The sequence below is a fragment of the Ruditapes philippinarum genome, unplaced genomic scaffold (genome assembly GCF_026571515.1).
Source record: "Ruditapes philippinarum isolate M1 unplaced genomic scaffold, ASM2657151v2 ctg1316_1_1_1_1, whole genome shotgun sequence".
NCBI lineage: Eukaryota > Metazoa > Mollusca > Bivalvia > Venerida > Veneridae > Ruditapes > Ruditapes philippinarum.
The window spans coordinates 212,620-231,287 of record NW_026858836.1 but is presented as its reverse complement, the minus strand read 5'-3'; the positions used below and the strand labels follow the sequence as shown (position 1 = coordinate 231,287).

At 29.9% G+C, this 18,668-nt stretch overlaps 1 protein-coding gene across 1 annotated transcript in view; it reads right to left on the bottom strand.

The window, feature by feature from the left end:
* LOC132754440 (guanylate cyclase soluble subunit beta-2-like) overlaps positions 1-18,668 on the bottom strand; it is a 49,091-nt gene that overhangs the window by 10,536 nt on the left and 19,887 nt on the right. The window contains exons 2-3 of the mRNA XM_060745068.1: positions 2,468-2,863; positions 401-474 (exon numbers count right to left, since the gene is read on the bottom strand). Coding sequence (XP_060601051.1) covers positions 401-474; positions 2,468-2,470 — 77 coding nt within the window. The 5' untranslated portion in view covers positions 2,471-2,863. The remainder of the gene's footprint in view (positions 1-400; positions 475-2,467; positions 2,864-18,668) is intronic.

Sequence of the window (18,668 nt, the reverse complement as noted above, 5' to 3'; positions counted from 1 at the left end):
TAATGCTTTGGTAATGGATTAAGAGCATGAAGTTCGTTAAACGACTCAGACAATAGGGCAATACTTGCAGAAATGCGTCGTAAACGTAGGAAAATGTAAACACAGTAGTATTTTGGCTTCCATACAAAATACTAAATCACTGTAATTACATCGATTGCAAAGAGCGAAAGAAAGCAAAGGATAATCCTCATATGGTCAATGAGTAATTTCTAGAAACTGTAAACAGATACCAAATATTCGAAGGTTTTTTTTAAGAATTAAAATTATGGCATTACAGGAGATAACTGGGCCTTTAAAGAATCATATTCTACATGTATATTAATTGTACATTTATGTTTTCGTAAAACGTATTAACTTCGGAAAGTGAAACAAGCTCTGTACTGGTATCAATCTGACTTACAGCACGGTTTTCCAAGCTTCTGCACCAAATTTCTCCTCCACTAATTCACGAACACACACGTGTATCTGTCCGTACTGAAAGGAAATGAAAAAAATAGATGCCTTTACTTATTACATAACATACAAAATGATTTAGATCATTTAAAAATGTCTCAACAATTAAATTTCTTCGGCCTATACATAAGTTAATTACGTTGACCTTAAAGATGCTTACATTATGGGATCTATTTCACCTTAATTATTTAACAAATCAAATCAACCACAAATAAAATACAAACACACACTAATAATCACATATCGTCATTTACGGCTCCCTGATAAATATAAGACCTTACTTGCAGGGTCTACATAAATGTGGGAGCCTATTCCGTACCACGCATACCTGATGTGTTTTAACAAGGTAAATGTTGGTGCACAGGCTGCAGAATTAATGCATGTATGCAAAAGTGGGTAGGTATATACCCAATATAAGTTATTTTTATTTGGGTGTACTTATACACAATTAGTCAATCAAAATAAAGACACAATCTATATACAGTGTAGATGTTAAATAGAGAAAAAAAAAGAATCCCTTATAAAGTCCAAAACGGCAAAAATAGAAAGATGCACTTGTCTACCATGCATTTGTTCTACATTAAGACTTCATAAATGCCTATATATATACGCTTTCTATGTCTTGATAAATTTAAGTAAATTATAAAGTATATTACAGAACATTTTAGCAGGTTATGTACATACGTGTATTGTCAAAATATACAGTTAGTCTTCGCGATATCACACGTAAAATTATGTTGATATAATTTTATTCAATGATAAAGAAAAAAGAATTACATACAGCTGAATGGAATTGTTATTTGTGTTACTAAGCTTGCTTTCCCGTACGTGCCTTGAATTATCAAAGTGTTTCACAAAATCAAATTATTTTCCTCATTTACTTTTTTGATGACCATTATGTAAAAGTCTTACAAATAAGACATCTGCTATTTGTGTAAATAACCTAATCAACCCTTAGACAAAACCTCCCCATAGGCCAGTGTCGACCAAGACCTTTCAATATTCCGTCTGTGCATGTTTAGAAATTTTCACAAAATGTTTGAATGGTTTTGTCAAGAATAATGTTAAGATATTTAGCGTGAAAGGGGTTAAATGCAGTCATGTAGTATTCAAAAACACTAATCATGAGCTATTGCACATTGCCTTTTTTACATGGTTCACACGGTTTTTCATATAAACATAGTCGTTTAAAGTATTTGTTCCGGTTAACTATAAATATGTGCAACTCTATCTGTGTAATTGATACCAAGTAAGTTTTAGTATATCAAACGGTTTTGGAAATAAACGAATCAAATATTTTAAGACTTAACATTCATCAAATGAATAAAAAAAATTAAACAAACTTCCCCTATGCTCTGTTTGGGAGAATGGTAGCTGTAAAATACTGATTCTAATTATTTCGAATCTTTGTCGCTTTCTTCTTGCTGTTATTTCGTTAATGTTTATAGAAAGCACATTTGTTTTAATATTTTATATAAAGCTTAATGTCAAGTGTAATCAACATGGTTATGTACAGTTGAAAACTCCATTGTTTTGTTTTTGGTTTAAATAATATTTATTTCATTTTTTCCATATTTACATAAATACATAAATAGCATTCATGAGTGAGTAGAAAGCTTAAAGCTTATATTAAACTCTCTTGTTTTTTGAATTCAGGAACGAAGACGCCTTGTCAGAGTCGGTGATTGCATAAAATTTGAAGATATCAACCAGGACTACTAGGTTAGGAAGTCCCAAATTTTAACATAAAAATGCTATAATAGAGCTACCATGCATATGAATGATAAAAACTAGTCTCAAATTTAACTTGATGTGTGAGTGAGATTGATAAAAATGAATTCAGATATCAAACGTACAATAATTTCAAGACGTAATAACCTTAAAATTTAGTGTACACATGCTTGTAAAATGCATTATATTTTGATAAGAAATAAAAATTCTAATGTAAAATTGCATCGTTCTATCAAGAAACCGAAACTAGTAACATTGAATGACAGACAGTAAATCAACTTACCATTTCAAAAATCCTTAGTCCGCAGCGTTCGGAAGCAGCTTACATAATTCCTCAAGTAATATAACAAAAATTCGTTTAAATCAAGACATTTGCAAATACAATTATCACTTCTCTTTAGTCATAGAACTGGTACAAGAATATAAAGTATTGGACACAGAAATACTAGTCATCGTCAAACTTATACCCAACTCTCAGTTATATTTCAGTAGTATTATCCAATAGGTATCAGCAATGAATTTTGTTCTAAGCAAAAGCCTCCTTCCATATACTTAGTATTCACGTATTTAAAGTAGATACCTCACAATAGTGAAATTACTTATTCGGTGAAGCTCTTTTTGACACTAACATAGTCGTTTGTTGGCATACTAAAGGATGAATCTATGTCGGAACATGTTCCTGAAAAGATAAGAAATATTGGTATATTATATTTATTTAAAGTAAATATTGAAGATGAAAAGATTTGCTTTAATATAAATTGATATAATATTTTAATAAAAAGGGCTGCCACTTTATCCATACAGTAGTGAGTACTGTATAACTTTTATTAATATATTTAGTATATTTCAGTTAAACGAGTATATCATTTTAAAATAGTTTTAATTAAATGTACCACATATTTCCGCACTAAAAGTAATTAAAAATATTTCAAACTTTTACTCTCTACAACTTAAGTTTTTCACAAACCGTTTGTATCATCTAAGCATACGAACCAAACTTTCGCAGGACATAAATAATTTATTTTCAAATGGTTGATGAATCTAACTCTAATCATAAAAACTGTTACTTTACGTTCGTTGTGAATGGTAGTTTCCAATATAATATTGAGTAGCGAATGTCCTATAACAAAGCATTGGCGTAACAATAACTTTACAGCTTCACTAAAATGAACATAATTCTCTATTTTGACCGTAACGCTGCGTTTTATTACTCATTGCTGATTATTTACTTTGAATAGACGTACAGTCTTACATTTTTCTACCATAGCAATTTATGTGACACAATGCGCTGCTTGCGGAATTGTATATACACTTCACTTAAGAAGCTGTCGATATAAAAAGCGCAAAACGACATGATCAAACATTATTATTTAAACTATAACTTTTTATGACTATAATATGAGTTATATCAAACAATTGAAATAAATTGTCTAATGTTTTATCAATACTTTTAATCTTATTATATAAAATACATTAAATTTATGTTAATATAAAATATATTTTTTTATCCTAATATAGATATATTTTCTTAGGACTCATAGCAAATAAGTTAGGATACTGATCTTTATTTGTTTTGTTTAAAATGGCAAAGATGTCAACTACAATCATGCGAATTGATGTTGAATGAAAACATGATCTTTTGACCCTTAACTAATGATCTTTTGTTACATTTGGTGCAGAAAATTACCGCAAAGAGGATTACGAAATGTTAAAAGTCTTATTATTACAAAGTTAATTAGATTATGTTAGACAAATACTGATATAATCTTTCCTCCTATTGATTTTGTACTTTCTTTTTAACAATATTACCCCAATTTTGGGAAACAAACTTTTAAATATTTTTTCAGCGGGGTTTTTTTCCCTTCCCAAAACCTAAGAAGCATAAAATGTCGGGCATTTTAACTTTAAAAGCATATTATATGGGGCAACTTCACGAAAAATAAAACCCCCCAAAATAATTGTATGCGTCTTTTTCTTATCTGAAAGCAAACATTCTGTTTTAAAACATTCTTTTTCCTTTCTTGTATTCACACTCCCAAATTTTTATTTCCCCTCAGGGGTTTAAACAGTCAATTTTTGTTTGAAAACCGTACAAATTCCAAAACTTACTTCATGTTATTTTTTCTTTCATTTTAATCTTTTGTTTTTTCCCCAAACCCGGTAGGGGTTAAAAGACTAATATCGCAAAATCTTTTGGTGGACTTGAGAATTGTATCTCCAAATAAAACAGACTAAATTAAAACCCAAAAAGAAATTAAAAATATATGGTTTTCTGCCGCCCAATTAAATTTCCGGATTTATTAGTTACGGGGGGGGTGGGGGTTGGGGTTCCAAAATTTATTTGTGTTTTTAAACAACATTTTCCCAAAATTCATCTTTTTTTCAAAAAAATTTTGGGGAAATTTTCTTAAATTATTGGGTTTAAAATTTTAAATAAGTCCAGCTAATGTTTTAAATCAGAAATTAAAATGTTAGTCACAAGAAAATCAAATATTGTTTTCTTAATTTTATTTCCAAATAACTCAAGACAGAAAACTATTAATGCGTCAGATGGTATTTAGAATTGTATGAAAACAAATAACAGATCTATTTTAAACAACTTCGGGAATGTTTTATGTGCAATTAGAAGTTTGCCTTAAAATATAGATTACGAAGAAAACGTTGTGCAATTTATAAACAAATCAAAGCAAATATATTCCAACCAAATAAGCACCGACTCATGATGAGATGAGATAAAATTCTTAATTGTAAATGTTTTACTTTAATTTAGAATATTCTCTATTCTCCTATTTGTACTTAAACTCCTCTTGAATAAGCATTGAATACGTTTTCTTTGCTGACATACAAATAGATTGAGTTTAACTTATTAGTATAAAGACACTAAGATAAAAAGATGAAAGTATTAAAATTGTTTTCATTTAATGCTTTATAACTATATTTTAATGTTGACATTAAATCTACATCTTGAAAAAACAAATTTATATTCAACTATAAATATTTTCATAGATCGTCAGATAAAATCTATCACAAAGAGAAACGTTTCATCGTTTTGTTGTTGCTTAAACTGTCCTTCTGGAAAAGAATTCTTTAAAGGTTTGATTTTATGTACTTATCATTTTTATTATTTCATGATAAGTTCATTAGTATATTGTATTATGATATAAACAGTTGATTCAAGTGCATGGTGAATAATTGTCTTAATGGATTGCTCACATGAAAAGTTGAAGAAAGATTTTAATGTGATAAAATGAAATATATTATATATATTTCATTTTATCACATTAAAATCTTTCTTCAACTTTTCATGTGAGCAATATTTAAAAATGCAATATTCCTTTACGATAGTTTTATATGATGAGAAGATTTATTACTTTTTTCATATCAACTTTCGGTATTTGTCGGTAGAATATAGAAACATATTGATTATTGATGAAGTTGAAAATTACTTAGCGCTCTTTTATATAACTGCTGCTTATTCAATAAGTGCAGTTTAATGACACGTAAATGACTTAATTAGTTGAACTGGTGCAAAATGTAGGCCTTGCTTGAGTTTTGCTTTTTAAGTTTTGCAAATGACATTTCTATTTCTTCCGTAAATTCTTTTTATAAGAGATTCCATGTGTGTAGAAACAATTAACATGTATAAGTATAAAAAGCATAGCAAGAAATAAATATTATTTAAAGTGTACCAAGATAAAAGTTTCATTTCTTTGTATTTCTTTAACACACTGAAATTGTGAAATGAAATGTAATGAACTAATTTATTGGATAAATTTCACAAAATGTGACCAATTTTAGTTTCCTCCTGGTGATTTTCGAATAATTAATGTATCTAATTTGTTCGTAAAAACAAGAAAATTTATAAAGCAAGAAATTAGAAAATATATTAAGCAATTAAAATTTTCATTCGTAGCATAGAAAGTGTATCGGGATTAAGCAATAATCACTTTAGAAAAAATATCTACGTAGTTTTAATAAACTTAATAATATATGAACATAGTTGTGTCTATTAAAATGTCTCCAGTATAATGTAAGACCGTTAAATCTTTATGCTCACAATTGTTATCCAAATTATTTGTCTAAATGTAGAACTAACTAAATTTTATCATATAACTCACACACTACAGCTTAGTGACTACAGCTTAGTGTTAGGTTCGCAATTTTAAATGATTTTGTGATGTCGTATATATTATCGGGTTCATATTATTATATACAATGACATTATAATTTAATGTCGGTTATGTTAAGTGTTGAATGCTTATTACAAAACGTAAAATCCCACCTCTCCCTTACAAATGTGTTTTTACAGATTCTTGGATATCAAATTTATCTAAAATCTTTAAAATGTGAACAGGCAAAAATTCCCTGGATAAAAGGACAACAGACAAAGTTCCATAAACAAACATAAAAATATCGTTTTATGGAATAATTCTATTCTACATGTTTCGTTTAATGAAATGCATGATAGAGTCATTTTTTTTACATTTGAGTACTTTACAAACAAAGTAACTTTCTTTAGTAATTCAAAGTAGTTGGACAGAATCGTGTTTATATGTACTAGTTAACATTATTTTGATTAACCAGTCAAAGGAACAAAGGTAGACAAAATAATTATAGACCAATTTCAGTACTTCCCCTTATATCTAAAATAATTGAAAAAACATTTATCAGACCACTTAAAGCTCTATTTAGAAACAAACAATTTACTTTACACTGCTCAATCAGGTTTCAGGGCACATCATTCATGTGAGACAGCTCTTACAAATATAATTGATAATTGGATCAGTGCTCTGAATGACGGCAAACTTGTCGTAACTGTTTTTCTAGACTTATCAAAAGCCTTTGATTTAGGAAACCACCAAATTCTTCTAGAAAAACTACCTTTCTATAATTTCTCTTCACATGCTATTAACTAGATAAGATCTTATCTATCAGACAGGTCACAAAAAGTAAATGTGTCTGGTGTTTTATCTGAACCAGCTGAAGTCGTCTCAGGAGTGCCTCAGGGCTCAGTCCTTTAGCCCCTACTATTTTTGATATACATTAATGACATCCATCTTCATGTTAAACAGTCAACTACTGATATGTTCGCAGACGACACTTCCCTAACTTCTACTGGAAGTACTTTAAAGGAAATGAATGATAATCTTCAAACAGATCTTGATAGTGTTAGCACATGGTGTAGGCAAAATGCAATGATATTAAATGCACAAAAAACTAAGGCCATAAATTTCTCTATAAAAATAAAATACTAAATAAAAAAATACTGCTTCATCTACTCTGCACCTTTACAACAAAGACACTGAGGAGTCCATGTTGACAAAAATCTTAAATGGAAAACACAAATTCAAAATATTATTAAAAAATGCAATTCACAGCTCTATTTGCTTCTCAGAAACTGATATGTTCGCAGACGACACTTCCCTAACTTCTACTGGAAGTACTTTAAAGGAAATGAATGATAATCTTCAAACAGATCTTGATAGTGTTAGCACATGGTGTAGGCAAAATGCAATGATATTAAATGCACAAAAAAACTAAGGCCATAAATTTCTCTATAAAAAATACTAAATAAAAAAATACTGCTTCATCTACTCTGCAGCTTTACAACAAAGACACTGAGGAGTCCATGTTGACAAAAATCTTAAATGGAAAACACAAATTCAAAATATTATTAAAAAATGCAATTCACAGCTCTATTTGCTTCTCAGAATCAAACAGTACCTTGATCTCCATTCAAGAAAATGCTTATATTCTGCCACATATTGACTACTGTTGCACTATTTGGGGAAACTGCAGTAGTGAATTACTTTCACAAATTGTCAACTTTCAAAAAAGAGCTGCAAGAATTATTTTAGACAAAAATTTTGATACCCCATCAAATGTTTTACTTAAAGAATTAAACTGGGTGTCTTTTGACAAAAGAATTATGTATAAAAAGGCAATCCTCATGTATAAATCTATAAATGAACCATCCTTTCCTGTTTATATGAAAAATAAATTCCAAACAGTAAATGACAAACATGACTTTAACTTAAGATCTATACAGAATGGAAAACTAACTGTACCTAAGCCAAAAACATAATTTTTTAGAAAATCATTTAATTACTCTGGGTCTGTGGTATGGAACAACATACCAATAAATGTTCGAAATTCTGATACCCTGAGGAAATTTCAAGCCTCCTATATCCAATGGCAATTTTCTTACTAATTGTTTGTACATATTGTTTCCAAAAACAATAATTTAATGTATAATATAAAAAGTATAATAAAAACTGTTATTAGAACAGCCCTATAAATGTCAAATTCTTCAACGTTGATCTACTTTTTTGTACTTTCCATGCTGAAATTATGAAAATGTCACTTCTCTATGTAAGAAAAAAAAATGTTTACTTATTTATTGTATTGATATGATGTTTATAATGTACATATTTATGTTGTCTAAATGTTGATTGTGATTGTATTTCATGTTGTTTTGTATATACTGAGGCCCGCATGGAAGATCGGGAAACTGAATGTGTTAGCCTCATTAAATAAAGTCGTTACTTACTTACTTACTTACTGTTACTGACGTTTTTCCATATAGTTGTGTAAGATTGTAAGCGGATAAATCAGGGATAGACCATAATTAATACTGTTTAATTAGTAGGAGATGTACAATAAATTAATTCTAACATGACTTGCAAGTTCGAGGAATACACAAAGTAGAAATGTATACATGCACTACGTTATGAACACTGCGGGCTGTGCTTGTACATAATGTGATTGAATGTAAATCAGAACCGTAGAAAAACTTACCCAACATCATATTATGATATGTGTCGTTTGAATACATGTATATTCAAATATTAAATATACATTAAATTACTATAAACCGAAATCAAATAAGTTTATGTCTCTGATTTAACAAACCACTGATATACAACATTAACTAACATTATATTTTTGCCAAGAATAAATATTGATAAAATTTTGTCAAAACCAAGCGTTTGTTGATAATTTATATTGCTATGAAACTTTTTTTAACCGATACCGAAATACCAGTCTATGCTTAAGATAAGATTTTGTTTCGCATTTAACAAATGCTCAAGAAATTCTCTTGAATTCTTATATAAACATTTTTTTCTGTTATCTGTTATTTTTCCAAACATTTGCATTTGAAACATAAAAAGCCATAATTTAATAAGCATTGTTGAATATATAAATAAATTGTAATGAAGATGAACGTGTGTGAGTAATTCGTCCGAGATAATTCGTTTCTATAATTGATCTGCGAAATTTCGAGGATTCCAATAATATTTGATACTGTCGTCTTTAACTAAAGCACAGAACGACATGATTTGTACATTAAGAATAATACTATATTGCAAGTGTATGAAATGGTAGCGAGACTTAGAACGTTTAAACTAGATACATGTACCAATGTGACACATCATAAATATTCCCGTAACTTAAGTCACTGATTTAAATGTTTCATAGTTTAAATTTTTAGTTTTACCTTTTTGGCACTAAATATATAGAATCTATCGGAGTGAATCAGTGCCTTATAACGAACCTGTGAAATATGAAATCAAGCATTGACTAAAGTTAATTGAAAATAGATAGACATATTACACTCAAATCGCAAAAAAAATCTATCAAAACCTTGATTATTCAAAATAAATATATCATATTATTCTATTTTACTACCATTACTAAAGTGTTTAGTCCTCAGACTTTATATATTTTATCAGACTAAGGTGTTAAAACAATGTTTCAGTGACTCATTGAAATTACATATTGCATAAAATAAACGTTTAACGTATACCATTACAACTAAATGGAATAGGAGTTATAAAGATAAAAAAATCAATAGAAAATAATGCCAGTTGCAATAACAATTTCATCATAACCGCAGGTGATGTATCGAACATTTTGCTTCATTTAGATAATAGTAATGATTAAATGGATATTAAAAATATGATAGATTCTTCAATGAACCATTCTCTGTGATGTATGTTTGAAATGGTATACCGATAAATTTATACAAACTTATGTTTAGGGATTTTCTTTCAAATGGCACAATTTTTAATTTTTCTTATGTAACATTTCTCATTCTTTACCTGTTAAAAGTCTTATTGTCATATTAAAAAATGTATGTTTTTTGATAAATAAGTAGTGTTTGAATGTTTGGAGAAGCTACATTTATAACTATATTTGAATTATGATATAAACTACATTTCTGGTTACATCTTAGAAAGCATGTACCGTAACGACTAAATTCAAAATTTAGTATAAATACAATATTCAAAATTTAGTATAAATACAATATTCAAAATTTAGTATAAATACAATATTTAAAATTCAGTATAAATACAATATTTCGACAAAAATATTTGATTATACATGAAACATACAAGTCATGTACCCTTATCGAAGTAATTTGCAACGGTCAGTGTATACATACACTTAAACGTCAGTGTCGCTATATTTTTCTGGTCCTTCAGGATCATTGACCCCAGCAATTTTAAGTGTTGAAAATTTTGTTCCGCTTAAGCCTGTGCTAAAGGAGTGATGAACGTTGCATTTTTTACTATCCCTCATGTACAGACTCAATCAAACCAAGTCTGCAATTTTCATGTAATTTTGTTGTGATTAATGCTTCTGAGAGATGACACATTCTCCAGATTTTTATATTTTTACAGTCTAATTATCTCATTATACCAATCAAATGAACGGTTTCATAACTACAATAACAAGCTGTAATTTTTGTTTATTAAATACTGATATTTAACATATAAAATCTATTCAGTTGTTTGTATATCGAATGTATGAACTTTGACAATTTGTTGAAAACAAGTAAATAAGAATGTTAAAAGATAGATTTAAAAATCACATAAAGAAATATTGACATTAAAATCTGAATGTGGTCTTCACCTAAATAAATGTTTGTGTAAAGTAAATACTGAATTTATCAATTAACTATGAAAATTACTTTAACCGTAATTGCCCTCTGAAAATATTTACATTCGATAAAATAACAAATATTGCTGATTTACAAGTGTATTAAAGTTTTAAACCTTCGTGTATATTAATTGTAGGTGAAATATGGAAGTTTATTTGGAAATTACTTAGTTTAAATTGAAATAATTTACGCTAACATAGTAAAACTAAAACAACTTCGCAGATTCTTCATTTTTAAGTTGATCTGAATTTAAGAGATGAAATTACCTGATGAAACAGTTTGCAAATTTTAATGAATATTAAATAGATGATTAAACTAAATCATAACAAGTCACTTCTCTTCAAAGTGGATTAATTATTTTTTATATTACACAGAGCGTCTGAAATATATTTGCATGATTATTTGATTCAGTGCAAGTTCGAAAAATAAATTTCACGAGACAATACTTCTATAATTATTGATATGAATATTTGATGTTTTTATGATTTCAATATAATTTAATGTTATATTATTCAAAACGAACCAAACTTTAATTTTCTCCATGCCTTTTGATGGCGTTCTTAATGACGTCAACATAAATTGAAGTCGTCATAACATTTATGTTGAAAAAAACCTTAAAGTGGTAAAGACTTTGTAACCTCGCACTTGTTTTCCTTTTTGCACTTTTCATGTCCTTTTTGCACTTTTCATGTCCTTTTTGCACTTTTCATGCTTTTGTTGCACCTTTCATGTCCATTTAATGACGGACTGTTTTTCTGCTTTATTTTCTATTTGCGGATTTAGGTGTATGCATTTTATCCGCATTTAAATATAGTCCCTCATTGAAACTACATATGGTAACTTCACTATATTAGTCATAGTCTAAGTCATAATAAACTATACATTGATATTTCAGTATTCTACAAAGTCTAGTTATTGTTTCAACATATATCAAGGTTACAGAGTAAACTGTTACAGATATTAACCACTGTAATAATTTGCATAACAATACATAACTTTGCAGGTTTTTTATAAAGAGACATAACACTAAGTGTATGAATATTTGGGAAAAAAATGTAGCTATTATAAAGGGCATTTTGATGTATAAATACAAACAAGAAAATAAATTGATAGAAATCCATAGAATAAACATGTAATTAAAGACCAATAAATGCAATTTTCTGCTGATTTTTTACTCTAAGTTGATAATATAAACTTGAAAAAGATAAAAAAGATAAGTATTTTTTAGGAATGAAAATAAATCGTTTTTGAAACGAGTAAATTTTGTCTGATTTAAAATTATATCGTTGTTGTCAATGTATAAGGTATACTTGTAAGTTTGTAAGTTTTTACACAACGTGAAAGAAAATACGTTATAACTAAATATTTGTTTCGCAGCCAAATTGTAATGTGACACTTCTTTGACATAATTCCACCGTGTATTATCGTTATCAATCAACGTAGCAGCTTTATGTTATTCCCTGCGGTCTGGAGACCGCAGGGTATTGGTACGCGTTTAACTTTTGAGGCATGGAGGAGCACGTGACCTGTTTTCGGTACATGGAGGAGCATGTGATCGGTAAACCGTATATGATTGGTTAATTGACCTTTTCGAAAACCCAGCTAAATACCGTTTGCCGGTACGTTACGGATTTACCTGTAGGGAATTAGTCCGAATTATTCCTACGAGGGTTGTTCGGGAAGTTCTGAGAATTATTTTATAGCACACGTTGTAGTCTGGTTAGCGTAAATATAAATATATACGCATTTATTTCAATATATACTGTACAGTATCTGAAAATATCATCATCATACACACAGAAACTAAAACATAATAAAAATAGTAAATAACCATATAACAAACACTCGGAGCACGCCGGATTTAGCTCAATACAGGATTGGAGCAGTACCTCTAGACGCTTGCAGAAATCATGATCACAAAATAGACAAATATAGTTTTTTTCGCATATTTTTACATTTTTCCTTCATTATCGCACTTAATTCGGTGTGATAAGATGAATTAGACCTGTTTTAGTTCATTCCGTTGGGTAAAAAGGCAAGATTTTAGCATTTTATCATTCAAGCGCCTTGTCCGGTATATACCGGAATACGGTATTTAGTGTGGTGCTCCAATCCTTTTTTTAGTCACAGCCGAGCACGCCGACGTCATTTGCAACGTTATGCGACGTTAAGGTCCATCGATCGTCGCACTTTTTCAAGGTAGTCACCTGCAATTTCGATGCATTTCCTGTGTCGGCTGATCCACTTATTGTATGCTTCCACGTAACAGCTATCGGTAAAGGACGAGACTATAGCTTGCGTATGCTTAACAAGATCGTCAGCTGAGTCAAAGCGTTTTCCACGCAGCTGTGATTTGAGCTCCGGGAACACACGGAAGTCCATCGGAGCGAGGTCCGGGCTGTATGGAGGGTTTCTTCCTTCCTTAAAACGAGCATGCCATCTATACACTGTAGCCGGACTGCATTTCTTGTATTTTCCTGTAGAATTGATCATTTTCATTGTTTCTGTGGAAGACTTTCCAGCGCAACACAAATTTTCACGATGCTTCGCAATTCAACGTCACCTATCGACGTCATGTGGTTTACTCAGTGGCTCTGGGCAACAACTTTAAAACAATGTTGATCCGTTGAGAATTTAAATAACGTTATGATATTTTCAGGAAATGACGTTATGACGTTCCGCTGCTGACCAGCGTTTTCGCGCATTTTTTACGTTATCAAAATTACGAAATATTATTAGTGTAGCGCGTTATACCTTTCTTTAGAGTCGGACTGCTCCGGTGCGGCGTTAAAGTGTTGCTATGGTTACTGCTATTTCCGGCTATTGCCGTCTGATTCTATTCAATTTTTAGGAATAGTTCCGTGATATGCTAATCTTAGTATGTGCAAAATATTACGTCTTAGAAACAAAAAATATAGGAGATATGACAAAATTCCCAGAACTTTCCGAACAACCCTCGTACATGTAATTGAGAACAAAAAACTATTACGTGATATTTCAAATTTTCTATAATTATTTTACCGTTTAAGGTGGAAAAACTTGAATGATGCGTTTGAAAATTATCAATGTTTCTTTAATAACTATCTCAAATTTTACAAACAATAAATTGTTGATACTGAAAATCTACACAATTAAAATATTCGTAGTGTATGGAGATAGAGATATTTTCTGCGTAAACTGGTGTGTTTACTTTATTTATTTTTTGCTCGGAATTATTCATAAAATGGTCGGCCTATTTAATCATTTTCTTAAAGCTGCATGCCTCCAGATGAGTCAAAATATTTCAATAAATTCAAACTTGAGAAATATGTACTACGATTTTGGGAAAAGTAATATGATTCAAGATTCAAGTAATATTTTACATGTTATGTGCGGTTAATGACTGATTTTTTGAATATTTACAACTATATTTCTACTGCGTTACTAACGCAGTAAGGGCTCTTTATGCATATTTTGACAACTTTTTGGTAATTTACGTTGGTAATAAGTTTCATTGATAATGTGCAAATTGCTTCATTTTGGTTATTTTTACAATATTATACATTCAAATACATTTTCAAAATTTTCATGAAAATTAGCGTGAATCTGGAGGCTGCTTTAAAAAGAAATAATTGTTTTATGTTCGACCTTCTCCGGTCTTCAACGGTCACCAGTTTCCAAAGACATTCTTTTATATTGATCGATTATTGTCAACTATATTCCTGATACAAACATTTTATCCCCCCCCCCCTCCCCGCAAATATTGTTGAAAATAGTTAAATGAAATATCTTTATACTTATCATTAAAATGTTCACCGCAGGAAACCATTTTACTTGTACAGTTACTGACGTTATACAACAAGAATATTCATAGTCTTCTAGGTTAAATCTTAGCATGTCCTTATGAGATATGACTAGTTTATCACCTCCTGTGCGGTCATTCTGCATATTTGCACCATGCAAACGTAAACACAAGCAATAAAAGTAGCTTATTCCTTCGTACATTAACCCTTGCATCAGCATTGTATCTGTGTTATAATAAAAACAGTTTTGAGTTCTATTGAAATTTGATAATAACTTTGCATCCTGACGAAGTAAATAGATTTAACTTCATTCATTACAAGTAACAAATAATTCTCACCCATGATTTACATGACGCAATCGTAAGGTTAAGTACATGTGATAAATAGAATATTATATTCGTGTAGATTCAATCCTCTATATAATTCATATTTATCGATTATTTTGCTAGGATTATAATATACGTTACTTAAGCCGTATAAAGCATAAAACATTGCTAATCCTTATAAATGAAATAATTGTTAATACTTTTGAGATGTAATCTCCATCATGTCTCATATTATGCCACTGAGAAAGAAATGTTTGTAATGTTCATCTACCTATAAAATCTTTTTAACTAATAATAAGTTTCGTACCAAATAATAAACAATCTCCGCGAAGGTCAAATCGAGATGATCATTTAATTACCTTTTTACATACATTTTAAAAGTAATATCAATATCAATTACTGTTACGCAAAAGTAAATCTAGCATATTATTTGAATGAGCTTGAGTGTGCAAAATGATTTATGTACGAAACACCGATTGCATGAATTCACGACTTCAACTTCACGTATTCGTGATTTCAACTTCACAAATTTACGATTTCAACTTCTCGAATTGAATTGGTGAAGTTCAGATCGTGAATCTGCGAAATTAAACTCGAGAAGTTTAAATCGTAAATTAATGACGTAAAATCGTTAAATCGTGTAAATAAGTTCGAATCATGAACTCAAGAAGTTTAAATCGTGAAATCTGTATGTTGAAAACGTGAATATACAAAGTTAAAATTGTGAATTCACGAAGATGAAATCGGGATTTCATAAAATAGAAATTTCGCCGCCGGTCTGTCGTATTAATGCAAACTAAATGAATAAAAACACCTGCTGCTACAGTTGAATAACTATAACATAAAAAAATGTGTATTAAACATACATCTGTTTAGTTTGAACATGAATAGTTAATATCTAATAAATACTACACAGCACTGGAAGGTCACTTTAATGCTATGATGTCCGAAGTACAGAGTGATATTTCTTATATTACATACACTTTTTCAGAACATAATGGTAAAGTTGGAAATCATATTACTTTAATAACATTTTAATTTTTTGTAAAATGTACTAACAAATGATGACAGCTTATATTACGTTCGTTTTTTATAAATATTCCTCGCGGTTACACGCCTCTAAATTCTAGCGATCCGACAAAAACCGCTCAGATGGTGACTATACCGTTGACGTCATCGTGAATATCATACTTTTTAAAGACCTGCGGACACTTATATAAATAAAGAATATAAGGTATAATATATCAGAATAGTATAGTATTGAGGACACACAGTATGTGACTGATCATAAAATAAGCCTGATAAGAAAAAAAATAAAGGGAAATAACTTAAAAATATTATAAGAGAGTTATGATTCCTTAGCAATGCACCTCTTCCTAATGAGATATAACCACATATGAAGTTTTGAGTTTTTCACTAATCTAGTTGTAGATTTACGTCCAAGTGATAAAATGACGAAGAGACAGACGGATGAAATTAAAGAAGAAAATCTGGATGAACAATGCCATATTTATAGCTCTTCCGCTTTTTAATGGAATAACATGTCAGTGAAAATATGTCATTTTTACGGAAATACTAAGTACCGCGGTAGTACCCAAGGGCACCACTCAACTTCACATTTTTGTTTCTACTTTGATAAAAGGTTTTGCCTTCGGTACTTAACTTTATTATCTCTATTAATATTTAAATCAATTATCTTCACTTGTGTATTCGTACTCCCGGAAAACAAGGCAATGCTGTACCATTTATTCAAAATGCTGTAATTTTATATTGTATGGTATTTGTTGATATCATGTTATCCCTGTTAGATAAACATTTGAAATGAAGAACAAGTTTCTCCGACTGCTTGACTAATTGAATATATTGGAAATCCATGACACATTGTTGGTCAAATGAAATGAACCGTGTCATGAAAAACCAATATAATGGGTTTGCGACCAGCATGGATCCAGACCAGCCTGCGCATCCGCCCAGTCTGATCAGGATCCATACTGTTCGCTTACCAACCCTATTACAAGTAAAGAAACTGATAGCGAACAGCATGGATCCTGATCAGACTGCGCGGATCAAATGTTGTTTTGACTTGTTTAGAGGAATTTAATTTAATTAAATGTTGTGCTTATTACACGGCAATATAAAGACGCTTATAAATGGTTAAAAAACCCGGAAACCTTCCGGAACGCCCCAAAACAGCAAAATTTAAAGTACTAGTACTGCTGGCTCGGTTTAATTCACTTATAACGTCATTTGTTCTCGTTCTGAACATGCGCTAACCTTTTCCTGTGCTGACAGTTAAATAACAATTTGCAAACTGCATTTTTACACTGGGATAATACAAAGTCACTGGTTAACATAGTTTATGTAAGAACACATAATAATTGTGATGCTGTTGTGAGCAGTTGACAAGTGAATTGTGCAGAGATCAGTCAAAATATAATGACATGAATACTGTTCATTCTTTCTAAAGTTTGATTTTACGCTTAAATAGCGTTTCAATATTTCTGTCGGCAATAAATGCTTTAGCTGGCATTATAATCCGTTTACTTCTACAATTAAAATTGTATAAAAACATGAAATAAATTTCACAAAACACGCAATATATATGCTTACAATGTAGGTGCTGGAAGTTTCAGTACATTGTTCTTACACTACTGTCTATTCTAGTAAAGTGCTAATCTATAAAACATTTTAAACAGGCATCAAGAGTTGCAATTATATTATCCAACCGATATTCATAATAATCCTTACCTATATATTCGATTATAAAGTAAATAGGGATTTAATAAACATAATTTAAAATGCTATAATGCTCATTTAAGGGTATATAGTGAGTGAATAGATGAGAATCAAAATAAGTTTCCTTTTTGTCATTATTCGTTTCAATTTTATAATTTAATTCGCATGAGCTTTAAATAACTCACATGATCCAAGTATCCATCGAAATTAACCTGTAGCGTTCAATTTATAAAAAGGAGTCGGACGTTTTTTTTATATGTTAGATAGATATAATTTATCCTAAACATTTTGTACTATCAACTTTGGTCAATCACCATATAACTATATTTGTGATACATCTGAAATTTAATACTGTAATGGATGAGCTACAATATATATATAAGGACACGTGGAATTTGTAAGAACATAAATGATCTCTATTGACAAAAAACCATATTAGGTCTCGTACCTCAGCGATCAAATTTTGATAAACTTTTATACATTTTTCAATTAATATTTAATGTCTCAAATGGGTTTTGCAATTATAGTTTAATTGAAAAAAGTGATATATTAACACCTTGATTGTTAACAATAAATGGCGGAATATTAATGTTTACATAAGAATGAATTTCATTCTATAGTGCCAGTCAACATATTGAATTGTACAACCCTCTTTACTATGTCGTCATTGATCCATGGATTGAAGATTAAATTACG